This window comes from Mustela erminea, chromosome 1 (genome assembly GCF_009829155.1).
Source record: "Mustela erminea isolate mMusErm1 chromosome 1, mMusErm1.Pri, whole genome shotgun sequence".
NCBI classification, from domain to species: Eukaryota; Metazoa; Chordata; class Mammalia; order Carnivora; family Mustelidae; genus Mustela; species Mustela erminea.
Window position 1 is genome coordinate 90,380,720 of NC_045614.1, and position 26,871 is coordinate 90,407,590.

At 39.2% G+C, this 26,871-nt stretch overlaps 1 protein-coding gene across 2 annotated transcripts in view; it reads left to right on the forward strand.

Moving 5' to 3' along the window:
* Positions 1 to 24,790, forward strand: part of DNAJC13 (DnaJ heat shock protein family (Hsp40) member C13) — a 124,108-nt gene extending 99,318 nt beyond the window's left edge. For both annotated transcript variants that reach the window (XM_032333156.1, XM_032333163.1), the window contains 13 exons: positions 223 to 400; positions 1,845 to 1,936; positions 3,630 to 3,729; positions 5,651 to 5,725; positions 5,943 to 6,055; positions 10,581 to 10,750; positions 10,899 to 10,941; positions 11,284 to 11,457; positions 13,012 to 13,191; positions 13,486 to 13,626; positions 15,575 to 15,718; positions 18,128 to 18,227; positions 23,925 to 24,790. In XM_032333156.1, coding sequence (XP_032189047.1) covers positions 223 to 400; positions 1,845 to 1,936; positions 3,630 to 3,729; positions 5,651 to 5,725; positions 5,943 to 6,055; positions 10,581 to 10,750; positions 10,899 to 10,941; positions 11,284 to 11,457; positions 13,012 to 13,191; positions 13,486 to 13,626; positions 15,575 to 15,718; positions 18,128 to 18,227; positions 23,925 to 24,031 — 1,617 coding nt within the window. In that variant the 3' untranslated portion in view covers positions 24,032 to 24,790. The remainder of the gene's footprint in view (positions 1 to 222; positions 401 to 1,844; positions 1,937 to 3,629; positions 3,730 to 5,650; positions 5,726 to 5,942; positions 6,056 to 10,580; positions 10,751 to 10,898; positions 10,942 to 11,283; positions 11,458 to 13,011; positions 13,192 to 13,485; positions 13,627 to 15,574; positions 15,719 to 18,127; positions 18,228 to 23,924) is intronic.
* Positions 24,791 to 26,871: the final 2,081 nt, after the last annotated feature.

Consider the following 26,871-nt stretch of genomic DNA (forward strand, 5'->3'; position numbering starts at 1 on the left):
AGATCTCTAATGTATTGGGACAAAAAAAGTTGAGAAATGCTTTCTAATGCAACTGGGTTTTACTTCTTCCGCCCCCAAATCCATAAGTGTTCATGTATATGTATAATTTAATCGTTCCATACCCTGAAGTTTTTTGGGAGGAAGGGAGTGGGTGTTGCTGTGGAGTCTCATAGTTATTTCTGAGGGCACACATGTTTGTAAATATTTCTCCACTCAACTTAGGTCCCAAAAGCATTTGCTGCAAGTCTTTTGGATTATATAGGCTCCCAGGCTCAGTACCTCCACACATTCATGGCTATCACACATGCTGCAAAAGTGGAGTCAGAGCAACATGGAGACCGCTTGCCAAGAGTGGAAATGGCTTTGGAAGCTCTGAGAAATGTCATAAAATATAATCCAGGTGTGTGACTATACCCTTGATCAGTAAGATCCTTACAATAGCAGAGCCCTACACATTCCAGTTCTTGATTTTATCAGAGAAACTTAAGGAAAACAGTATACTTGGTTATAATGTTTTACTTGATATAATGTAACAAGAATTGAGTTAATAATATTTTTACCTATAAACAGTAGAGTGGAAGGAGGGGAGATGAAGGCATCATGTTTAGAATTCATATCTCTAAGAGAAAAATTAGTCTCGATGAGTTGAAAAGACAGAATAACTTGATAATATAAAATTTCATATTGATGACATAAGTTGACCTATAAGTACTTAAATTAAATTGATTTATTAGGTGATCTGATCTGTCTCTTCTGGTATCTAACACAGTGCTGTGTATAGATAGGCTCTTATATTTTTGAGAAACTACTTGAAGGTTTTGGTATATAAAAATTGAAATTAAAAAAGTGAGTTTTCATTCTTACACAGCCTTAAGAGGATATTTCCAAAAATGTTACCACTCTTGCCTGACAACAGGGAGAAACATGAGTGAAAACTTGAAAGCTTCTTCTAATTCTAACTTTGATAACAAATATGATGTATAGAACCTAAAACAATATAGATTCAGTTTAAGTAACTTGAGGACCCCAAATCCTTTTTGTTAGCATTTATCATTAACTCTCAATTACTCTTTTGCGTTTTCCACATATATTACAGTGGTATAGTGGTTTGAAAATGAATTTAAAAGCAATCTATTTATAGAACATTTTCAGACTCCTTTAAATTGAGGAGTCTTAATGAATTATCTTCTGAAGTCTTAAAAAACTACAGATTATACTATATATTCCACTAACATAGTAAAAGGAAAAATACACTGCACAGAACCTTAATGTTTAATATTTTTATTCAATTAACATAATGATAGTAAGTTTATGGGATTGGGGTTTGAGGTGTGTAGGAATGGAAACAGTATTCAGTTTTATGTATTTTCACAAGGAGCCCTTTGTATATCCATACAGTTGTTTGTAATGTAGTCCTCAACTGACAGAGTTCTAATTCAGTTTATATTAAAAGCAAATGATGTCACACTCTGCCAAACTGTAATTAGGCTGAGGGGGTAGGTCTAAGGTCTAAAGGTAAAGAGTAGAATTATCATTATCTTACACCCTTATTTTTTTAATTGCATTTGCATTGTGTATTTGAGATTTGAGATGTTTGGTTTTAGTTTGAAGGCTGGGGATATGGATGCAAATGAAAAACCTAAGAAATTTTATCTTACTTTTTGCCTCTTAAGATTTACTGCTGTTTAGAAGGTACTCCATTTATTCCATGTCACAAATGTTGAGAAAGTGTTGTCAGAGACTTAGAATCAATAGTAAACAACAGTGTAGATCAGTTTTCTGAAGGTATGTACTTAGAACATCTCTTAGAAATAAAAGATAAACCTCTTATTCTTATTCCTTAGGCTCTGAAAGTGAATGCATTGGGCACTTTAAGTTAATATTTTCTCTTCTCCGTGTCCATGGAGCGGGTCAAGTGCAGCAGTTGGCGTTAGAGGTAAAGGAATTTTGTATTAAAGCATGCTGTCTCTCCTACCACTACAGTATGTGCTTTAGGCCTTGAGAACCACTATCTGAAGTTGAATGGAAGTTTGCATATATTTTCTTTTCTTTTCTTTTTTTTCTTATTTTGTCTGTTAAGCCAAGTAAATGTGTTCTTAAAATTTAAATTAGTATACTCATTTTGAAGAACAGTGTTGCACGATGTTGTTCAGGGTGGTTTCCTGGGTGGTCATTGTCTGCCATGCATCAGAACTTGGGATGCATTATATAGTGTCATGCAATGTGGGTTAAGGAATGGGATTTACTGGGGAAGCTTGGAAGCCAGAGATGACAGGAACAGTGGGCAGGATTTCCCTGCTCTCTCAGTGTCCCTAGAGACCAGGGCCTACTGCTGGCCACGCACTGTACATTTGTGTTCAGAGGACTCACTTACCCCCTTCCCTTCAGTTGCTGTCCTTTTTTAGTACAAAATTAGATTAGTACAAAAGCAGCCTCTTCACTGAGGGTTATAGGCAACTGGGCTGTACGATGTTTACAGGAGCTGTCTAAGAAGGTCAGAATTTTTGGGCTTTAATGGTCCAAGAGAAGTTGGAAGTCCCTTTTTTAGGAGAATGAAAGCACTTGTCCCATGGGAAGCTGGGTGCAGCCTTTTCCTCTGGGAGAAGCAGGAGGTCTCTGGCTACAGGGGTCTCATTGTCTAGGCAATCCAGAGTAGGCTCCCAAGATCATTTTTCAGATGATCCTGCTAATTGTGATATACACGATTTATTGTAAAGAACACCAAATTAAACCCTGCAGCAACAGGTTTGTGAGCAGTTTATGAATTAGTTGCATAACATGTTCTTAGGTTGCGTTTTGGTTGAAAAGATTTTTAATAAAATAATAAAAATTACTTTTAATAAAATAATAATAAAATAATTTAAAAAGCTTATTAACAAGCATGTTCTTTTAATTGGAAAGTGTGTTTCTCTACTTAATTCCTCCCTATCCTTATAACTTTTTAAATGAACATCATTAAATCAGTCATGTTGGTTTGAGATGCTGACCATGTGTTTCAAGTGACATTGATCTTCTAGATGTATACTATAAAAGTTAGACTTGAGAGGTCATCTTCTCTGAAAGAAAAACATGCCTGTTCCTTTATAACAGATAGAAAGATAAACTAAATCTCTTGTGCTGGGCACTGAAGACATTTCCTGTCTCCCTCTAAAAGCAAAAAGAAAGTTCCAGTAGGGAGGATCATTATCTTCCTAACCACTCCCCACCCCAGTTCTGTGATTGAAATACATAGTATGGAGCATGAGCAGTATGGGATGAAGGCATCTTTATAACCTCGAGATTGTGACTTGTTTCTAAAATATTTTTTAGATAATTACATTTAATTCTTATCTCTAAATTAATAGGAAGTTTATATATATATATATATATATATATATATATATATACACACACACACACCATATACATGAGCATAAATGTTTTTTAATTATTTTTATTATTTCACAAAAGATCAAAGTAATAAAACCAATCTTTTAAAATTAAACTGTTAAAAGTTATTTTCTCCTCCAAACATTTTTTTACACTTTGGGAAGCTTCAAACTTTTGGGGGTCTGACTAATTGGACTTAATTTTATTTAGGAGCAAAATTATTTCCCAAACTCTTAATATCTTGTTGATTTAATTTTCAGGTTGTGAATATAGTGACATCTAACCAAGATTGTGTGAACAATATTGCTGAATCAATGGTTTTGTCCAATTTATTGGCTCTTCTGCATTCATTACCATCAAGTATGTATATTTCATGAATGGGAATTTTGGAAACCATAGCATGGCCAACCTATAGAGGGAGCAGTCACATAGCAAATGGAAAACCTCTGACAAAACATGATATCCATATTTACTTTAGAATCTCTTAAGTAGTATTCGTTATATTGAGTTGTCTTCTTAATTATGTTTTATATCAGTAAATAAAACTATTTTGTATTTATCATTTCAAAAGTTGAAAGTTAGAGGTAAGAGAGGTCCAAAAGCAAAGGAAAATAACCTAGGTTTTTCAATTTATTAGTTTTCTGAGTATGGTATGCACTGAGTAATTGAGAATTGACCCATGGTTTATAAAGAAACCTCATTGCTCTTAGATGATAGGAAAAAATGCTTTAAGATAAAAATTACCTTGTTTTCAACTTACAGTTCAATTCTGCATTTTTTGTCCTTTACGGATTTGATGCAGATAGAGATTATTACCACCAAAGTGAGATCAGTTTTTAAAAATATACCTATCTTATTTCTTGTATACAGCCTGCACTGATAAAGGTTTCTTTTAAACTATGCAGTTGTCTAACACAGTCGTGTGTGTTCGTGTCAGAATTAACCTTGAGATTGCTTTTCAAAGGCAACTAGTATAATTCCAGCTTCACCACTGACTGTCAGAATACATTACTTACTTGGGTTTGCCAGCCCCTTAGAAGCCATGTTGCTCTTGGCTTACACCTATCTACCTCCTTGAGAATGAGAGCCTTTTTCTTTCATTTTATGCCTTAGTGCCTTGCACACAGTAGTGCTTCAGTGACTTGAATGGAGTTGAATTTCCATTGAATGATGTTTTTTTCTTTAATAAAGAACATTTGAAATAGTTCTCTAAAATGACAGCTTTTGAAAGTCATTTGCAGATTACTTGTGTCATACCTACAACCTTAGTTGGTTTTTCTTCTTTATCGGTTTTCAGTGGCTTTGTGAGGCTTTAAACAATGCAAAATCACAATGACTTATGAAGTAAAGAATGTTGCAAATTCATAGTTTGAGAACTATAGTCCAGTCAGTATTTTAAGCTTACAGGTAAAGTAGTTGACATCTAGACAGCTCAGCCTACTCTGTTGTCATTAATATGTTAGACTAAATCACCTGTCTTCCCGCTGGTTGCTAAGGAATATTAAATACATAAAATATTTAACCTTCCTAGTATCCCCTCCAAAGACTTACTGTTCTCCTCTGAAACTGTTTCAGCAGTGGTGCATTTTCACTAAAGTGTTGTCGCTTCTCTTAGGATTTTGAATGTGTGTTCATCTGTATGTGAGCAGAGCCCAGCCCAGGGAGCAGCCTTTGTTGTTGCTTCACTGTCAGCTTAATGCTTGGCAGCCTCCACCCTTATTGCCAGCTCTTGCCCCTTTAGTCCCCTGTCATTGCTGTTTGACTCTGGAAGAGTTAAAGTCCAATAGCCAAATATACTTTGATGGCAGGCGATGAGAGATATATAGGCTGTGTCTAGAAGGATACTGTCATGTCTTAGATTGGAGCAGTGTCTTGCAATTGCTGCTTCCTACTCACTTCTCTAAGACCAAAGCACCAGATAAAAATGTTGGATTCCTGACCAGTGTCTTCAGTGTGGTGCCAGGAAGTGGAAAGATTTTGTCTGTTTAATGATCAATGAAGTAGGAAGACAGTATGGCACAGTAGTTACAAGTGTGAAGCTTGGAGTCAGACCTCTCGGTAAAACCCAGCTGTGCCACTCACTAGCCATGACACCATGGACTGGTTAAACTGGGCCTTGTCTTCCCCATTCTAACAAGGCCATAATAATACCTGTCACTGGTTATTGTGAAGTTCTACGCTCTGTAGAACACCTAGGCCAGTGCCAGGCCAGAGCTGCTGCCCAGTAAATATCAGCTAATGTGATGATGGTGCATTCCTTGAAATATCTTCTATCCTACAGGTCGCCAGCTTGTTTTGGAAACTCTTTATGCTTTGACATCAAGCACAAAAATAATCAAAGAAGCAATGGCGAAAGGTAACGAATAGAGTGCTTTCTCATGGAGTCATGCTCCAAATAAGCTTACTTTGAACTGTTTCTGTACAGTCTGATAAACTAGGAGAATGCTTTAGAAGGCTTAAAAATTTTTAAAAAATCATACTCCATTAAGTTGAAATAAAGTTAAAAATGAATTCAACTGATCAGAAGTCATATTTTTTATAGTATAAATGCTAATTATTTTTTTCCTTCATAGGAGCTTTGATTTACTTACTAGATATGTTCTGCAATTCAACGCATCCACAGGTTCGAACCCAAACAGCGGAACTTTTTGCTAAAATGACAGCAGACAAACTAATAGGTCCAAAGGTGAGCACGAAATAGGTCCTCAGAAAGAAATTATTTAAGGTCTTTTACTTTGATATTGATTTCATGAAGTTTACCAAAGTCTGATGGTGAGGCTAAGGACATGATTTGATGTGAAAGTTGGAAGATTGATATACTTGAAATTGTTGCTCTGCATTACTACTTTGAGAAAAATTATAGATGGAGAAGCCTTTATTGGAATTGAGAAGTCTTAAGACAGTGTTTGGATTATGGTGGTAAACCATATACCTTCCTTGAAGAAAGAACAAGAGTATATGTACGGTTTTTTGTTTGTTTGTTTTTTTAATACTTATTTATTTGACAGAGAGAGGGATCGCAAGTAGGCAAAGAGGCAGGCAGAGAGAGGGGGGAAGTAGGCTCTCCACTGAGCGGGGAGCCTGATGTGGGGCTTGATCCCAGGACCCTGATATCAGGACCTGAGCCGAAGGCAGAGGCTTAACCCACTGAGCCACCCAGGTGCCCCGAGTATATGTAAGTTTTGACAGAAGATAGTTGGGTTAGACTTTGACACTGTGAGGAGTGGCCTGTGGAAGTAGCTATAGTGATCTGTGTTCTTAAATGCCCCACATCTTTGTTAGTACAGACATAGCACCTGGGCAAGTAAGTCCATACGGGCACGGAGTGTAACAGCTTCTCCATGTTATAGGGAGATCTTTCGTCCGGAATCTGAAGATGACTGGATGATCTTCGGAAACATAGTCCTGTTTGTAGACCGTGAACCTGTTAAAACAGTACTTCTGAGTAGAATTCCATCCAGACACAGGTGTAGTCAGTCTCCTTCATTAACTCAGCTTCAGCAGAAGTAGTGCTCGCTGAAGCATTCATTGTCTGTGCCTAGCCCGGGAAGCTAGCACCTCAGAGAAGTGTTTCAGGACTCAAACCTCTGAGCCACCACTTCCAGAGTCAGTCTTACCTCAGTAAAACAATCTGGATTTAGGTTTTTTCCCTTGTCTTGTCTCTAGATCGGGATACTGAGAATGTCAGAGTCTCAGAAACAATTTTACTTTGGGAATAAAGTTAACAGTTTGTCATCACAAGGGTTGATGAGGGAGATTACACTTGGATTTCTGTAGAAAGGGTCCATAAAAGTATGCGTACTGGTATTTAATACAGAGTTTTCTTAAAGCTAGAGTTGGGTAGTACAAAGTTGTAATATCTAATATTACATGATATATATAATGTTTTAGTTGTTTAAACACATACTGGAGTTAACTTTGAGCTCTTTAGTAATTTTTGGTCCATCGAAATATGTGAGGGACAGATTTTCTCAAAGTGAATATATTTACACTAAAATTTTTTGTATAGGAACAATACAAGTACCAGCTCCTTCATTGAATGGTTTGCAGGAAGGTATTTTAGAACTGGGAGGTGTGAACTTATTTCCTTTTTGGTTAACAGCTTTTTTTTTTTAAGTTTTTATTTATTTAATATACAGAGAGAGATCACAAGTAGGCAGAGAGGCAGGCAGAAAGAGAAGGGGAAGCTGGCTCCCCGCTGAGAGAGCCCAATGTGGAGCTCGATCCCAGGACTCCAAGACCATGACCTGAGCCGAAGGCAGAGGTTCAAACCTCTGAGCCACCCAGGCACTCCGGTTAACAGCTTTATTGAGATATAATTCACATGGCTACAGTTCACACATGTAAAGTCACCAGTTCAGTGTTTTATTATATTCACAGATTGGGTAACCACTGTCTGTTTTCTTCAGTGCAAGGGAAAAAAATAAAAAAATGTTCCCTTTGGCAGTCACTCCCCATTCCTCCTCTTCCAGCCCCTGGCAGCCACTAACTTATATTCTGGATTTGTCTGTTCTGGGCAGTTCATATGAATGAAATCATGTAATATGTGTTCTTCTGTGACTGGGTTCTGTCACTTAGCACGTTTTCAAGGTTATTCCATACTGTTCATTCCTTTTTCTTGCCAAATAATACTCTCTTGTATAGATAAATCACATTGTTTTTCCATTTATCAGTTGATGGTCATGTGAATTGTTCCTACATTTTGGCTCTTCTGACTAAAGATACGTATTTTATTTCTCTGAGAATGGAATTTTTGGATCAGAGGGTACTATTTGTTTAACCTTTGAGGAATTGTCATACTCTTTTCCAAAATGGCTGCAGCATTTTACATTCCTACCAGCAATGTCTGAGGGTTCTTATTTCTCCACATCTTCTCTAACACTTGTTATTAGATATCGATTTTGATTATAGCCATCCTAGTGGGTGTGAAATGGTATCTCATGGTTTTGATTTGCATTTCCTTGGTGACTAACAATGTTGAGTATCTTTTCATGTGCTTTTGGCCTTTTGTACATCTTTTTTTAGAAAAATAACTATTTGTTTTTATTTTGCTTATTCTTTAATTGGGTTATCTTTTTACCATTGAGTTGTAATTGTTCTTTATACATTCTGGATGCCAGTCCCCTATCTAGTACATGATTTGCAGATATTTTGTCTCATTCCATGGATGTCATTCTGGTTTTTTTATGGATATTTATTTATCTGAGAGAGGGAGTGTGAGGGGGCAGGGCAGAGGGAGAGAGAGGAAAACCCCAGGCAGGCCCTTCGCCCAACACGGAGCCTGACAAAGGGTTCGCTGTCATGATTCTGAGATCACAACCTAAGCCAAAACCAAGATCATATGCTTAACTGACTGTGCCACCCAGGTGCCCCATAGCACATAATTTTTTTAGTTTTGATGAAGCCTAGTCTGGTTTTTTTGTTGCTATTATAGCTTGTGCTTTTTATCTCATATGTTAGAAACCATTGCCTAATCCGAGGTTACAAAGAGCTATACCCGTGTGTCCTCCTACTAGAGTTTTATAGGTTTAGCTCTTGGATTTACATCCTAGATCCATCTGAATTAATTTTCATAGATGATGTGAGGTGGGGGTGGGACCAGTAAAATTTTCCTATAAAGGAAAAAACACGGTAACTATTTTATCCTTTTTGGGTCATCTGATTTTTTTCACACATACTGAACTCTGCCATTGTTACGGGAAAGCAGCCATAGACAGTAACTGTAAATGGTCATGGCAGTGTTCCAATAAAACTTTGTATACAAAAACAGGTGGCAGGACAAGTTTGGCTCCTAGTGTGCCCACTCTTGTTCTCGGATAATTGAGTAGCTTTTACGTAACTCTCAAGTCTTATAGTCAAAGAATTTGCATTATATAAATTGTTCTACTAAAATGTTTAATAATATCAGTGAGTGATCACTTCTATTTGATTTCTCTCATGACCAAGAAAAGTGAAATACTTCCTATTTTGTGAATGTTGTCTGTTATGTAATGGACATAACTTCCTTTAGTTCATTGGCTGCTTAGGAGGTTCAGAACTAAATTTGCAGTACATCACTATCAGTTACATAGTTTTTGATGTTTCCCTTGTGTCCAGACTTTATATTAGTCTTTGTTCAAATAAATTTTTGACTATCCGCTCCATGCCAAGGGCTGAGAATGCAAGCAATGAGCTAGAAAGACTAGGTCAGGGAAACTTTCCAGAAGAAAAGTTTGAGGGGCATCTGGCTGGCTCAGTCAGTTAATCATCTGCCTTTGGCTCAGGTCATGATCTTGGGGTCCTGGGGTCAAGCCCTGCATTGGGCTCCCTGCTCAGTGGTGAGTCTGCTTCTCCTTCTCCCTCCATCCTCCCCCCTGCTTGTGTTCACTCTCTCTTTCAAATAAATAAAATCTTTAAAAAAAAGAAGAAGAAGAAAAAGAAAACTTTGAGCATAGGCTCAAGTGATAATGAAGGAAAGAAAATCATGTGAAGATCTCAGGGGAAAACTTAACACTTCCCAACCTTCATTTTATGTTTGACCTTATGCCTCAAACTAATTTTCAGTGCATGTGTGCGTGTGTTGGATGTATTATTTTTACTGCCTTTTTTTTTTCCCCCCCAAAAGTAATCTCTACACCCAGTATGGGGGCTTGAACTCATGACTGTGAGAGCAAGAGTTGCTTGTTTTACTGACTGAGCCAGCCAGGCACCCTTGTATTATTTTTAAAGCTGCATTTTAAGTCCTTTTTGGAAAGAGACACAGTGTAGTGTAAAAGAGAGTATAGCAAAATAAATGCACTTGAAAGGCACAAAGGCAGCATGAAAAATATTTGTTTGCAAGGGCAGGGGGCATGATGGAGAGCTGGAGGGACAGGCCAACCAAGGGTATTCTGGGAAGAAGAAACCATGTGTGCAAGGCGTGATCTAGCAAGGTGTGCTCTGGATGGTATATGCATCAGCAATATTGAATCTCTTCAAGGGTCTTAAATTTGAAACAGAAAAAACGAAACTGGATAGATATGTAAGAGTGGGTCATATGAGTCTTGTTAAAGTTATCTTTGCATAAACCAAGGTTGATCTCTTCTCCCACTCCAGGTGATTTGGTTGATAGTTGAGGCCCAGATCAGCCATACCACAAGTAACAGCAATAATCCACCCTAGAGAAATGCAATGCACACCAAACACTGAGCTGTCCAATAGGCCTTTTTTCTTTCTCAAATACCCTCATATAGGTCCGCATTACATTAATGAAATTTCTGCCAAGCGTTTTTATGGATGCCATGAGAGACAACCCAGAAGCTGCTGTACATATTTTTGAAGGAACTCATGAAAATCCAGAGCTGATTTGGAATGATAGCTCCAGAGATAAAGTGTCTACAACAGTTAGAGAAATGATGCTAGAGTAAGTAAAGTCTTCAGGTAAATCTCCAAGAAAGACAGATGTTTGCTCCATCATCCATCATCTCTCTAATATTTATTCTAATGTTTAATGAAAGTTTTTTTAATGACTGAAGCTTGATATTCCCCTCTCCTTTTCTTTCTCCCCCAAGGCACTTTAAAAATCAGCGAGACAACCCCGATATAAATTGGAAGGTAAAATACACTTTTATTCAGAGGAAGGAATTTTACATTTATATTTTTTGTAGATTTGTTGTTTTTTAATTCCTACTGAGTCAGTGTAATGACTGTCAGATATTTTGTCATTAAGACATTTAAGTATTCTCCTGGAAAATAAGGTTATAAATTCAAAAATGGGAATATTCACTTTTTAAGTAAGTAATCAAAACACCTTTTTTGAATTTTATTAAGGGAAAATAAAACTTACAGTAATTATAATTTGATTATGTTAATAACCACTTAATGGGATTTGCATTTTTTGTTTCATGTAGGACTAATGATTAAGTGACTTGACTGTGATTCATTCTTTCTTTAAAGTTGCCTGAAGATTTTGCTGTGGTGTTTGGAGAAGCAGAGGGTGAACTTGCTGTTGGAGGAGTTTTCTTGAGAATCTTCATTGCACAACCAGCCTGGGTTCTAAGAAAACCCAGAGAATTTCTTATTGCACTATTAGAAAAATTAACTGAGCTCTTGGAGAAGAACAATCCACATGTAAGCTTCAGCCAGCAGCAGAACATTTGAATTTGCTAAACATGTTGATGTTGTTTCTGTTAAAACACCATCCTCATTGACCATACATTAAGAACTGGCTCCCTCTTCTAAAACCGCGGCCACATTTAAATTCAGATATACCTATTCGTCTTTTTTGGTGCATTTCAAAAGTGCAACTCACTAGTAAAAGAATTATTTCTGAACCAAAGTTGGAGATGACATTGACAGAATGCTGTTTCTGACAATTACAGAGGCTCTAAAAGAATTTTAATTTTAAGGAGAAATGTAAATGTTCAGTACTCCCCTGGAAGCGTGTCCTGCTAGAGTGTGTTCTTCACTCAGCTTTCCATATGTGACCGGGATGACCCTCGTGAAAGAAGAGTAGTTAACAGTTGACAGCAGAGTAGTTAACCATATGAAGGAACCTAGTACCAAAGCCAAGACTACTAGGGAAGCAGGAGTGAGAAAGTAGCCTTGGTCTTCATTTGCTGAGTCAAATCCTGGAAGTATGTAAGGTTTTGTTACTTAAACCTTTAGACCAAAAATACTTGAGGTACGTGACTTTTGTTATATTAAACAGGCGGGCTATGGGGCAAGGTGAGTAAAGAACCCAGGCTGTGTTATTAGATGGTCCTGGACCCAGTACCAGCTCCACCACTGACTGACTGTGTGATCTTGAGCAGTAGTACCTCGTGGTTCTGCCTCATTTATAGATGGATCATAGCACCTGCCGTTAGGCTGAGGTTTTAATGAATTTTGATATATAGGGGGTCCTTAGCATAATGCCTGGCACATGCCAACTGCCTCAGAATTACTAGTTACCAACATTAGATTAGCACAGCTTCGGAAAAAAAATTAGTTTACCAAATATTTGCATATGTCACTTGCCATAGTCAGGTTTTCTCTTCACTAGGATTTTTACTATGTATATAGTTTCCTTTAAAAAAAAAAAAAAAATCCTCAAAAGGCAGAAACTTAGGGGGGGAAAAAAACACAATATTTTCCTCACATCACCTTTCTTGGTAGGCTCATCCAAATTTCCATGTTCATTTGAGACGCTGCGGTTGTATATGTCTGCATATAATGGTGTAAGTTACAGGTCTTTGCAGTCCACAACAGAAAGTGCCTTATGGCAGCCAGACCTGTTCAGTAGGATTTTTAATAGAACTGGAAAACACATTTCATTATTTTTGCATTCTCCTGAACTAGTGATGTTCCCTGATAACTGACATTTCTCTAACATTGACTACAGCTTTCTAGTAATACCTTTTGGGAGATGGTCTCTTAAACCTGCAACAGAAATGAGATATGACGTGTCCCAGTGAAAGGCTGCTTAGAGTAGGATATGACCTTCTTAAAGTCCTAGGAATTCATGCCTCTTTTTCAAGATGGGAAGTTTGTTGTTTCTTTAGGATTTGTGAATCAGTTTTCAAAAATCAGCACTTAGAATTTATAGATTTCTAGGTTAGAATATCAAATAATACCCAAGGGTATTTAGGACTTACTTTGTCAATATTTTATAGTTTGTTTGTTTGTTTGTTTTACACCTTCCAGGGAGAAACTCTGGAAACTTTGACAATGGCCACAGTTTGTCTCTTCAATGCACAGCCTCAGCTGGCTGACCAGGTCCCACCTTTGGGCCACCTCCCCAAAGTGATCCAAGCGATGAATCACAGGAACAATGCCATTCCTAAGAGTGCCATCCGCGTTATCCATGCCCTGTCTGAAAACGAGGTATGCATGAATGCATTTTATAGCTTCTAATTCTGGAATTTATGGTCCCCTCTTCCTGATGAATGCACATTGCAGTATAGGTCCCCGTCCTACCATGTGCCTCTCTGCATATGAACCAACAGTACTATAACAACTCTGAGAGTAGTTCAAATGATGTAATTAATAGGAGACTGAATTTGAGTTCATTATTAAACTTGAGCTGAATGGAGGTTTTCCACATATTTTATTATTGTATTTACTGTGCTATATGAAATACTGCTGTTCTTACAAGTAACCTTTTTTTTGGACACTTAGCTGTGTGTTCGAGCCATGGCATCTTTAGATACCATTGGCCCACTGATGAATGGAATGAAAAAGCGACCAGATACTGTTGGTCTAGCCTGTGAAGCAATTAATCGAATGTTTCAGAAGGAGCAGAGTGAATTAGTGGCACAAGTAAGTGATTCTACATTTAGTACTATTTTAGGAAAACAAACATAGCAAATAGATTTTCATTATTTAGCACTGATTTGGTTTCTGTGACTTAGATTTGGTAGGGAGATAAGTTGGGGTTTGTGCGTGCATGATTTTATATTTTATACACATACAGGCGTGCATTTATATATACATATATATAAATGTGTATATATGTATGTGTACACATACACTTTCTTTCACACATGTACACACACACACACTCATAAAGGCAGACCAGCTATCAAAAATCTTAACAACTTCAGGGCGCCTGGGTGGCTTAGTCAGTTAAGAGTCCAACTCATGATTTAGGTTCAGGTCATGACATTGGGGTGGTGAGATTGAGTGAGCCCCATGTCAGGCTCTGTGCTGGGTGTGGAGCCTGCTTAAGATTCTGTTTCCCAGGGCACCTGGGTGGCTCAGTGGGTTGAGCCCCTGCCTTCAGCTCAGGTCATGATCCCAGGGTCCTGGGATCGAGCCCCGCGTCGGGCTCTCTGCTTGGCAGGGAGCCTGCTTCCCCCCTCTCTCTGCCTGCTTCTTTGCCTGCTTGTGATCTCTCTCTCCCTCTGTCAAATAAATAAATAAAATATTAAAAAAAAAAAAAAAAAGATTCTGTTTCCCCCTCCTCCTCTGCCTCTCCGCCATCTTGTTCCTGCACTCTCTTTATAAAAATAAGCTAACAAAAGTACCTTTGTGATGTTTAATTTTAAATTTTGGTTTTTTGCTAAGTATTTATTCTTAGCTTGCTTTGTAAAATTTACTTCCTCCTCTTTGGAAGGACTCACTGTCTTTTGATGCCTTCATTTTTTAAGTCATGTTTAAGAAACATGCCAAGATTACTGTCTTTTTCAGAGAGATTACCCTCCCACCTAATGTAGATAGGACTTGGTGGATACTAGTGTAGACCAGACACTAAACAAGCAAAAGTGATCTTTCTAAAATACAATTCTTAAATATAACTGGGTCACTGTTCATCTTAAAAACTCTTCTTTGGTTGCCCATTACCACCAGATGACAAAGTGACAGCTGACATCCTTAGCCTCAGTACAAGATCCTGCATCTTTATATCTGGCCCTCCAATTCTCCTGGCCCCTTTTCCTCTTCCATCTTCTATCCCCTTCCACAACTTGCCCCTCATTTAGGCAGGTTAGAAGTACTGGGTACCTCTCAAAGAGGTAACCGCATACTTTGGAATTCGAATTTAGGATTGGCTTGAAGGGGTTGTTGTGTTGGAAAAAACTTGAGCTAGTACTACCCCTTGATGGCTCTGTGACCTCAGGCATGACGCATAAACTTAGACCATTCAGATTCCTCAGCTGAAATAGTTCTGAATCCTTCCAGGGCTGTTAGGAGAATGCTATCTGTAAAGGGAGGTACATTCACTGTTAGTTACTTCTTCCTCTTCCCTTTGAGCTTCAGGGTGGGTAGTGAAAATTGTGTGATACCTGAGTATCATCTAACTTTTAATAGGCTGATGGGAAATGTTTGGTGAATGCCAAGATTGATGTTTTAAGAAAACGTGAAAAAAAATTTGTGCCCATTAGTGTGGAGTGATCAAAGGAAGCAGTCCAGTGTAGTGGCTAAAGGTCATGTTCTGCATTCTGTGGGCCAACATACAGATTCTGTCACTGCCTGTGATTATCAGGTTTTACCTCTGTGTGATGATTTTTTTCATCAGTAATAATCCTATTGCCTATGCTGTTACATGTTGTGAGGATTAAGTAAAATGATCAGTCTACAGCATTTAGAACAGGTAAATGGTACGGAGTAAAATAGAGTGTCGTTATCATTAGATCTATAGAAGAAATCTTTATCTGCATTAAAATGAAAGAAAGGAGGTTGTCTTCTTCCAGGTATGGTTCCAGGGTGAAGTTGTTTCTTTGGTGAATTTTTTTCAGCATATTTATATATGTTCAATATTCTCTTCTAGGCCCTGAAAGTAGATTTGGTCCCATACCTCTTAAAATTACTCGAAGGTATTGGCCTTGAAAATCTCGACAGCCCAGCTGCCACGAAGGCTCAGATTGTTAAAGCTCTCAAGGCCATGACTCGAAGCCTGCAGCATGGAGAACAGGTGGGTCTGCACGGGGGTGACTTTAGCTGCTTGGTAACAGTAGGGTAGTCTCCAAGCCAGGGGTGCTGGCCATGGATGATCTGTGCGCCTCTCTTCATAGACTCCAATAGTCACTTGCGGGGGGGTTCTTTTTTGGAATACTGATAGTGTGATGTACATTTCAGGAAGAAAAATGCTGGAATTCTTCAGCATAAAAGAATATGGAGCATTTAGTGCTGGTTGAGGTTAATATTTAGTTGTAGGATTTTTTGCCAGGCAGTGATAACTAACCATAATGATTAACAATCCCATAAGGCCATTTTCATTTATCCTCTTACTTTGTTAACACTTAACAGTGTGTGTCAGCCACATGCTTGTGCTGACTTCCACCTGGCCCAGTAATTTAATTTTCCTCTTTGGCTTTATTTGTATTGTTGCTTCTGAGGAGTTCCTCATTCAGTGTTACCATCCAGCATTATCTACTAAAGCTCTCTCTGTTTTTATTTTTTAAATTCAGGTGAAATCTACACAACACGGGATTAACCATTTTATTTGTGTTTCACCATATTAACAGTGTTGTGCCACTGCCACCTTATCTGGTTCCAAAACATTTTATCACCCCAAAGGGAACCTCCATATCCATTGAGCAGTTCCTCCCCATTTCTCCCTCCCCCTAGCCTCTGGCAAGAACCACTTTGTTTTCGTGAATTCATTTATTCTGGATATTTCATATAAAATAGAACCATATAATATATGACCTTTGTGTCTGGTATGTCATTTAACGCATTGTCAAGGTTCATCATGTTAATACCTTGTATCGATGCTTCATTCTTTTTTGTGGCTGAAATATTCCTATGTGTATGTGCAACAACTCGTTTATCCATTCTTCTGGTGATAGACATTTGTTTTTGTTGTTCGTTTGTTTGTTTTAAGATTTTATTTATCAGAGAGAGCACAAGCAGGGGGAAAAGCAGGCTCCCCAGTAAGCAAGGAGCCTGATGTGGGACTCGATCCCAGGACCCTGGGATCATGACCTGAGCTGAGGGTAGACACTTAATCAACTGAGCTACCCAGGCAGCCCAAGGACTGTTACTCCCTACTTGTGTTCTTTCAGAGGTTTAAATTGTCTTTTAGTGATTCCACTGTGTTTGTGTAGAGTCTCACCAAAGAAACTTTTGTTATGCCATTGTCCATTCTATCAGTATCACCATTTGAACGTTTTAAAATAATCTTAGGGGCGCCTGGGTGGCTCAGTGGGTTAAGCTGCTGCCTTCAGCTCAGGTCATGATCTCAGGGTCCTGGGATCGAGTCCCACATCGGGCTCTCTGCTCAGCAGGGAGCCTGCTTCTCTCTCTCTCTCTGCCTGCCTCTCTGTCTACTTGTGATCTCTCTCTGTCAAATAAATAAATAAAATCTTTAAAAAAAAATAAAAATAAAAATAAAAAAATTTAAAATAATCTTAAAGAAGAGAGGCCACATATCTTGCTGTGGTCATCAACTATGTGCTTAGAAGCATTGGGGGTTTTTTTCTGGGGGTGGGAGGTACCATGTGCAGGCAGTTGTCTTACCCTCGAGCTGCCTCCAGATTTCTGTTGATGAAATTAGCCAAGTAACCCTGACACGCATCTTCCAGTCTGAAGAGGAGGAGGGAGGTGTGATAGTTTTCAAAATAGCACCTCCTCCACCACCTTCACAAGTGATTACTTCCATTGGTGCCTCCAAGCTTGGGGCAGGGAGTCTCTTGGACCCGCATGACCCTGTGTGTATCTCTACTATAGTGCCTGCCACCAAATTACCTGGCGCTCTCTGTGTCCCGCACTAGGACTAGACTGTAAGTGCTTCAGAGACAGACGCTTTCTCATCTTTGTGTCCGTTGTGCCTCCACATAAGGAGGTGCCCAATAAATATTTGATCTCAGTGTTGATAGATGAAAGACAGTCTCCAAGTTGGGATTTCCTAAACTTTTTTAAATAAATCTGTATCACACAGAAATATGTCCTTCATCTTTGTCCATTACACTCTGCACACATATTTTGTGCTCTGGTATGTATGTACATCACAGATCAGTAGTTACCCATTTTACATGTGATGCTCTGGTGCTTTCTGTATTAACCTGTTAACCTCAGGCATGCCAATCAAAACCCTCTTAATCAATTTCATAAACGTCGAATAGGTCACAACCCATAATTTGAAAGCCTGCTTTAAGTTTTAGCTTGAGTTGGTAGCATCTTCTCCCCAGACCCCTTCCTTGGGAATACTTCATGGGCTCATGCCACATGCTCAGCCAGTTGTTACTATCATGAAAAAGTCTTCCTGTGCAAATTACAAACAAGCCAGTAAATTACAGGTTCAAATAACAGCGTCCAGCTCTAGTTGGACCTGGTCCTTATTAATTCATTTATGCTCAAAGAGTTTGCTTTACTTCCCTAGGTGAATGAAATCTTGTCTCGTTCTTCAGTCTGGAGTGCCTTCAAAGATCAGAAACATGATTTGTTTATTTCTGAGTCACAAACAGCAGGATACCTCACAGGTAAACCGCACCTAATTGGTTACTCTGAGACATAGGGCAAAAGCCACTTGAGCCTTCCTTTTGTCCTGACTAGACTGAATGTAGCGCTTAGGGTTTCTTCCTAGGCTGCTAGCCACCTGTCCTGGGTGCTGTGGGCATGCAGTGGACCTCTGGGGTTAGCCCTAGACAGACACCAACTGCTGTTGTGTTGAACGTGTGCTCACGGAAACGTGGACCTTGCTCAGTTGTGACCCAGTTAATTCATGGTGTCATGGGTTATAGTTGGAGCATGATATTAAAATGTTTGTCTCAGACATGTAAAAAGAGAACTACCTACTCAGAAGGATCAGTATCAGAAACATGATAACATCATTCTGTTTCTGGTAGAGTAGCAGTTTGAAGCTCCAGATGTGTACATTCACATGTGAAATACTTTTCTTCTAAGTTTCCGGTGATTGATCTGTAGTTTTACAAAATATTTACAGTTTGTCCTTTCAAGGGGAGAAATAATGTGGGTACCATAAAGGAAGGGACATTTTATTATGTAGGGATCAAAAGAACGTATATTTTTGAAGTTCAGGGCATTTGTCCATTTGACATGCTAATTGCTCAACAATTTTGGAATATTTGTTTTCATACTGACTTCTGTTTAAGAAGAAAGTCATACCATTTTATTGCTATATCTGAAGATGAAATATGGTCTATGGTATAAGAGTTTTTAGTTTGAAATTAACCTTAAGAATAATAGGTGGGTTTTGCCATCTGCTTGTGTATAATATGTATATTTAAAAAAAAAAAAAAAAAGTCAGTTCTGCGTCCTCCTCTAACCAGAGATGATGTGGGTAGACTGAGAGAAAAGAAACAGTACCCAGTGGTTTGCATGCCTGTGCAATCGTTTTAGTAATCTAGGTCACTAGTATAGAAGTCTCTACATCGTAAAGACTAAATCTTGAGTATTAAAAAACGACAGCTTTAGAAAACATTTTGCTTGGTTTTAATTTTAGTCTCAGTTGTGACACTATTGCTTTTTTCTTCGCTATGACCACTTTCATATGAATCTATTAAAATGTAGAGGCAGCACTCTAACATTTATAAACACATGGTGCTTTGATTGCCAGTGCCAGGTGCACATGAATGAAGGGTTGTGTCATAGGTTTCCCATCTAACTTTTCCATGCCCTGTCCGGTGATTTCTGTGAGGAGATATACTTAGAAAATGGTCTTTGTTTGTCTCTTGTCACTCTCTCTCAGATTTGAAGTAATGTTGTAGTTCCCAAGTAAGAGTATGTTCTCTAAATGGCAACTAAAAACTTACCTGTTTAGACTTTTTTTTTCCCCAAAAGCCACCTTCCTGTGGTGTTAACGTTCATTACTTTGTATCTAAGGATGCTGTGACTGGAAAATCTGCCTTGTTTTTCCTCCAGCTGAAGATAAGTACTTATTGAAAGTTTGGCCCTGAAGAATAGTAAGATGTAGATTATAAGCTTCCCTGAAGGGAGAACTCTTCTAATTTGTTGTACTCTCCATTGTGCTTAGTGTTCATTGACTTGACTTAATAGAATAAAAGACTTGAGGTGGTCCTTGACTTACTAACAAGATGTGGGCCTAAAGGTCTATGGTTAGAATACAGAAGAGATAGAGATTTATCTTCAGGGACCTAGATGTCATTTAGAAATCTATTGATCCTCATCCCATCCAAATATGCTAAAACTAGAGAAAAAAGTACAGGGATCAAAAAGGTTCTTCTGTGTGCCTTTCCTTCTACTTGGATCCCTGGGGCGGCTTCTGAGTAAGGTGTGAGAAGAGCTATGATGAGCTATAGGGGATGGAAGAGGGTTGGGGAAGAAGAAAAATGGTCACAGATTTCTTTACAGCCTCCTTTGGGCCTGCTCAAGGGGCAACAGGTTCTATAGAAAGTCGACTAAGGGGGAGCAGTGGTATAAATCCCAACTTGAAAATGGGCTACTGTTACTGTGGCCATTCTGAAATAGGCCCTCCTGAAGCCTACAGACACGTGTGCACGGGACAGTGCGGACTAGCCCGGAGCTGTGTGGGCCCTCAAATTGTCCAGTTCTTAGGGCATCATCCATCTGGGGTGTTCTATTGGCGAGAAGTTTGAAAGTTTTTTCCCATTAGTTATAGTGTTCTTTTCAAAGGACTGTTTAAAGAGAGCCCTAGCGGTTGAATTGCTGTCTGCTCATTGTTTAGACTGCCAAATGTTTCCTTCTTGTGTTTGAGCTTTTCCATGGGTGCTTCGTGTTGTGTGTCATGTGTTTGCTAAAAGGGGCAAATTCTTTGTATAACGGTAAAATCGATGTATAACTCTAGGCAGTGTATACAGTGGTGTGTTGAGTGGGAACTTTGATTAGGATTTACCCCACACCACCTTCAGTCTCCCCGAGACGGTTCTCATTGTGCCCAAGCCCCTCTCTCATCAGCGTGCAAATGAAGTAAAGTGCTGTGAGAACACATTTCACTGGCCCTTTTTCTGAAGTGCCCCTGGGGAGTTTGGCAAGTAAGTGGACTTCGTGTAGGAGATGGGAAAAGAGAAAAGAAAATTAATTACTATTTCAGAGTAGGATAAGAATAAAAATATTCCTTAATGATTTTCTTCACCCTGGCTGCTGAGCAGATGCCATTCAGTCACAGGCTAAGGACTGGGGTTATAAATAAGGCATCCTGGGTTGGACTCCTCATCATTGATGAATTGAGAGGAAACTGCCTGGTTCCAGAGGCTCTCCAGCCTGGCATAATTGTTTTGTTTTCTGATAAACACTTAATCTAAAAGTATCTCAGTGCGGTTTTACCCAGGATGCAGGAAAGCTGTGGTTGCTTGTGGGCCCTGTTATTTAGCTATTTATTAGGTTCTAGAAGAGCTGGGTACTGACAAGCTCACAGACTATAAAAATCATTTTACCAGTGAAAATCCTCAAATTACCTCACTTAAAAAATCAGAATAGAGAAGAAAGGAACAACAGGGAAAGGAAGAGAAACAGACTAAGGTAAACATGCTTGTTAGGAGTTGGAAACGAAGATAAGAGCTTTGTATACACATAAACATGTACACATATATATTTATATTTAATTGGAATTGGAGATGAAGAGCTTTATACACACACACACACACAGCCCTCCGTATATATTTACATTATGTTTAATTAGAGGCATGTAGAATAGTTAACTTGGCTTCCTAAGGTCATTAAAGGGAAAGAGGGTGCAGTTCTTGGGTCCCTCCTCAAACCAGTATGTCAGTTCTTTACAGAGGTGGATTTTTTTTTTAACCTGTGTTTTTCTTTTTACACCTGTCCCAAGACTACACAATGTGAGCAATGTTAGCAAAGATTCCCTAAGGCCGTCAGTTTATCGTAGGTCACTGCTAAGGCAGAGCTTCCTTCTTTTTATTTCCTTGCTAGGAATCCCTTGCTCATTTTTACCAAAGCCCATGCTCTTTCCACAACTCCATTGCAGCCAGTTCCATTTTGTGGGATTCTTTAATAGTGCATCTTTTCTCGTTCTTAAGTCCGGCAGCCTGGCACAGAGTTGCCGCATACCCCTATTTCTGGCAGCCCCTACTCTGTCCTTCTGCCTTTCTCTGGAGAATAAAACTGCTCTGTCCTGTCCTCATGACTCGACTTTACCTTCTAGCCCCTGGAAACCAGACATGCTTTAAAGGAGAGGTCAGAGATCTCATGAGGGAAAGAGCATTTCAGACTTTATTTACAGAAATGTCCAGGAATTGGTTTATCTTTTCTAAAGCAGCAAATGGTGGGGCTAGAATTTGATCTCTTGTGGATAATCCTTCTAGGCCCAGCATTTCACAATTTAATTTTAGCCCAGAGGTTCCCAGACTTCCTCAGTTCACAGTCCCCTTAATATCTTCTACTCTTAGGCCAAAAGAAATAACCTAACAGTTAAGTTTAAGTATTAGATCCAAACAACTTGAAAGTGGTTGTGTGGTGTCCAACAAATGTTGCTGTATTTCTCGCCATTGTAAAATACCTAGCAGCATCCCTGTGGGTTTGTCCCAGGGCATCTCAGCACCCAGTGTGAGAACAGTAGCCTTACTCTGTTTTCTACGTAGCATTTGTGATTTGGTCCCATAATCTACGCATTTGATGCAGACCAAGTTGAGTCCATAATTGGAAGTATCTGGGCACTTTACCAGTCCAGGGTGTTGGGGCTTTATTCTTCAGGCTTCTATCTTTGGTTACCTGCTTAATAGTTCTCTGGTCATCTTGCTGCTGCCTAAGGTTCAGAGTGATAGGTGGGTGGCAAGTGATGGTAACAGTGGGGGCGGTGGCTCCGTACTGTCCTGTTGGAAGGGGTAGGGTGCCCCAGAGGTCTTCTCCTGGGCAGTCTGGGGAAGGCCTGGCTCCCTGAGTTGATAGATGCAAACCTTGCGGCGCCTTCGAAAGGGAAAGTCCCTTTTCTACATTTTATTAGATGAGGGTTCCCAGTGACTCGGCCCTCAGATTGGCATGTGACAGCTCACACGGGTTGAATTGTCTCTGGCTGTGTAATTACACACTAGACGCAGTGTCTGCTCAGTGATGCCAGCCGTTTCATGTCCTCGATACCAGTGCTTGTAAGGTATGAGGTGAACGAGATGAATCTGAACTGTGCCCCTTTTGTCCTGCATTAGTGCCTGTTATGCCTTAGCCTCCATCAAACTGCTCTGCTGTTTGCACTTCCTTATAACTTCCCTTGCTGCTTATATTTCTTTTCTCCCCTCAGGTGTCTCTCCTTCCCTTCTAACTGGCAGCAGCCCCCTTCACCTCAGGAGCGGGCTTTAGATCCGCTCTGCCAGGCAGCTTGCTAACTTCTGTGTAGCTCTCTGAAGCAGGTAGAGAACCATTTTGCTAAATGCATGCCGCTTCCACTGCCTTTCTAGTTCTAACCCTTTGATGTTCCTTAGCCGTTTGCCTTATTTCCTCCAGTTTCAGCTAAAAGTATTGCTCAGTTTGCAGTATTATGCTACAATGTCTTTCACAAGTACTCTGTATGGTTTGTGCACTGCTCCGGGGATGTAATCGTCTGCGATGTTTAAGATAAACTGGAGGGCTAAAGCCATTATAGAGAATGCTCACAGGACACCTCTTGATAAATGCTGGCATATGTAGCATTTCCATGCACTAGAGATGGTTAGGATCAAGGAAGACCTAAAAAAAATGAAAATACTGCTCTTTTCCCATGGCATTCTTGTTTTGACCTATGACAGATGTCCAGAGCCTTCCTTTTTTAGAGACGTCGGTGTAGCTGCCCTTGTTCATTTGGTGTTACTTGTTACGATAGCACTTCTTTGCACCAAGTGAAAGTTGGTTACTTTTAATATTGATAAAGTGTTTTTCTTGGGCATTTCATCAAGGATGACTTTTGGTTGGGCTGACTAAGTACAGTTTCTTTCCTCTACTTGTTCCCTTCCTCGCCCTCCCCATTTGACATAGCTATCCTTTAGTGCCCAGGATTTTTTTGGAAACATTAAATTACCAGAATTGAGAAGGGGCAGTTTCCCATGTTTCCACACCAGTGTGACTGTCCAGCATCAGTTTTGAAATGATTTTTAACTTTGTCATCTATTAACGCCATACCTTGAAAATGGCATTGTGTAGCTGTTTGTTAAGGTATGATAAGATACTTGACTAGCTTCTTATGTTTTGTAGAGGTCACTGTTTTCCTGTGGCTCTGCCCTCTAGAAGGTGTGTGTTTTCCTTTCTTGCAGGACCTGGAGTTGCTGGCTATCTTACTGCAGGGACATCCTCGTCAGTCATGTCTAACCTGCCGCCTCCCGTAGACCACGAGGCAGGCGACCTTGGCTATCAGACTTGACACATTTGTGAGAGACAATAAATGCTGAAAGGCCAGTGCCCAGTCCACATTCCTCCAGCTGATACGTTGAAGCAAACTCTTACTGCCTTTCTCCTGGTTTCATGACAGTGTTACTCCTTTTTCTATAAAAATATTTTTATTTAGGAAAAATAGTCAGTGATTCTAATTGTATCACGCTGTAAGAAAGCACTCTGGATCAACCTAAGTGGGTACACAAGAATTTTTTTTCTTGATGTATGTAAGCACATTCTGTTCCTTTATATCTGTTTACAAGACTGTGAATCAAAACGACAAAACTTTCTTCCTAGTTTTTATAATGTTTTTTTGAATTAGTGTGACTGTGGGGTTGAACTGCAATCTACGGAAATTGGACTAGGTCACCTACCCCCGGAAAAGGGTCTTTCCCTCTCCTGCATCGAGTCCACGTGGCTGTCCTCCACCGTCAAACACTATTAGGTTTTGTCCTTGCGCCTGTTCACTGGTATCCTCTCCTCAATCATTAACCTTCTGAGAGCTCACAGTACATGTCGGTATGTATAAACTGGCTTTACCAAATTGAATGAAAAAGGAGCTTGTGCAAAAAAATTAAAAATTTAAACACGGATGTCAAGATGTTATGTAAGAGATTAGTGTAATTGTGAAATGTTCTATACATTATCAAATATATAAAGCTTTCTATATTGAATGTACATTATACAGATCATTCATATGTGTACATAAAATTTTAAAAATAAAGGGAATTGACTGCTTTGTTAATGATATATTTGTTCTAATTTAATACTTTTCCAAGGGAATACCTCTTACCTGTTCCTGAGACAGATTTTAGCAGTAGGAATAAACAGACTTGCCTCACATTCACTGCTCCTCCTACAAACAAGTACATTGACACATCTGATCATCTGATTATTCCTAACGTCCTTGCATCTAAATCTCCAGAAACATAGCATTTCCTTTAGTTTCTATTAAGGAATTCAGTCGTGGGCGAGCCTATTAATACTCTGACGTGTGAGACACATCACCTGTCCACACATTCCAGTGTTTTTAAGAGGTAAGAAATTGAGAGTGAGAACATATTTCAGATAACACAGATCTCAACATGTAGGTCTCCTAGTATGGTCACAAGCTGCAAGAAAATATGAACATGTAAAGAATACAAACACTTCTTAAAGAATGAGGAGATACACAAACCTCCACATTGACTTTGAAAGCAAGAACCAAGTTTATTCCACAGTTGATGTGTAAACAGAGCTAGAATGGAATGGAATCACTAATTCAGAATTTTGCATAATCTCTCAAAGATTATGGAATAATATGCCCATGTAAGTATTTTAATAGATAACTGATTTTAGTCTCCAGATAGTACTTGTCATAAAAATATGTTCATTAAAAGAGTTTATAACAGCTAATTTAGGAGTAGGTGTTTTAGGAGAGTGCAAATCAATATATTTCCTTTACATACTCTGGGAACATAAATATTGCATTGATGATTTCTTTTTTAAGATTTTATTTATTTATTTGACAGAGATCACAAGTAGGCAGAGAGGCAGGCGGGGGGGCCGGGGGGAAGCAGGCTCCCCGTGGAGCAGAAAGCCCAATGCGGGGCTCTATCCCAGGACCCTGGGATTGTGACCTGAGCTGAAGGCAGAGGCTTTAACCCACTGAGCCACCCAGGCGCCCCTGTATTGATGATATTAAAAAGGCTGTTTAATCTACGATCACTGATATTTGGATACCAGTCATAGTTCATCTTCACTGAACAAGCCAAACATCATATAAACTTACACATACGTAGCCTCATTTAATCCTCAGAGCAAGCCTATGGGCTTGATACTGATAAAATTTTCATCTTCCAGGTGAAGAACATGGGCTCTGAGAGGCAAAGCAACTTAGCAAAAGTCACACAGTAAGTAACAGGGTAAGAAATCAAAGCTACTTAGACCTGACACCAAAGTCTGTGTTCTGAGCCATGATCCTGGCACAGCCACAATCTCCAGCAGGTGTACATAACTAGGAAAACTGAGGGGTTTTTTATTTTGTTTTGTTTTTAAACATTTTATATTGTAAACCAAAACAGATACAGAAAATCTCACTGTACAGATTAGTTTAATGCATCATTATATAAGGCAAATCACCCTTAAAACTACCATCTCGGTCAAGAACTTTTCTAGCCTCTCCAGAGGCCGCTTCATGTGCACCTATCAAATCACAGCCCCTCCTTCCAAAAGTGACCACTGGTCTGACACTCCCTCGTTTTCCTTTGTAGTTTATCACCCAGGTGTGCATCCTAAACGCTAGATTTTGGTCTTGCACTTTTTCTTCTTTAAGTATCTTTTTGAGTCTTTTTTAATCTTGTGGCTCCCCTTCTATCCCCTTTTTCCCCAAAATTTTGTTAAAGGCCCCAAGGCCATTTTTGTTTGTTTGTTTTTCCCAGACTTTGGAAGTTACTGATCACACACTTACGGTGCAGTTCAACTTAATCCTCTGTCCTTTACATCCAGAATCTTCATCAAATTCAGGTTCTGTCCCTTTGGCAAGACTAGAAGGGTGTTGGGTTCTTCTGCTTAGAAGTACAGTATGTCTGTAGGTCATGTGATATTGACAATAATGGAAGTTCATTGTGACTGGATCCATTCATACATCAGGAGTTACCAAATGCTGCTATTCTAAGGCCCTTTCACCTAATAACTGGAATACTTTAATAAGAAATGCTTCCTGCAAAAAAAGAAAAAAGAAAGAAAATATAAACAAGTAGGACTACATCATACTAGAGTTTCTGCACAACAAAGGAAATCGTCTGTAATAAGAAAAAGTAACCTACTAAATGGTGGAAAATACTTGTA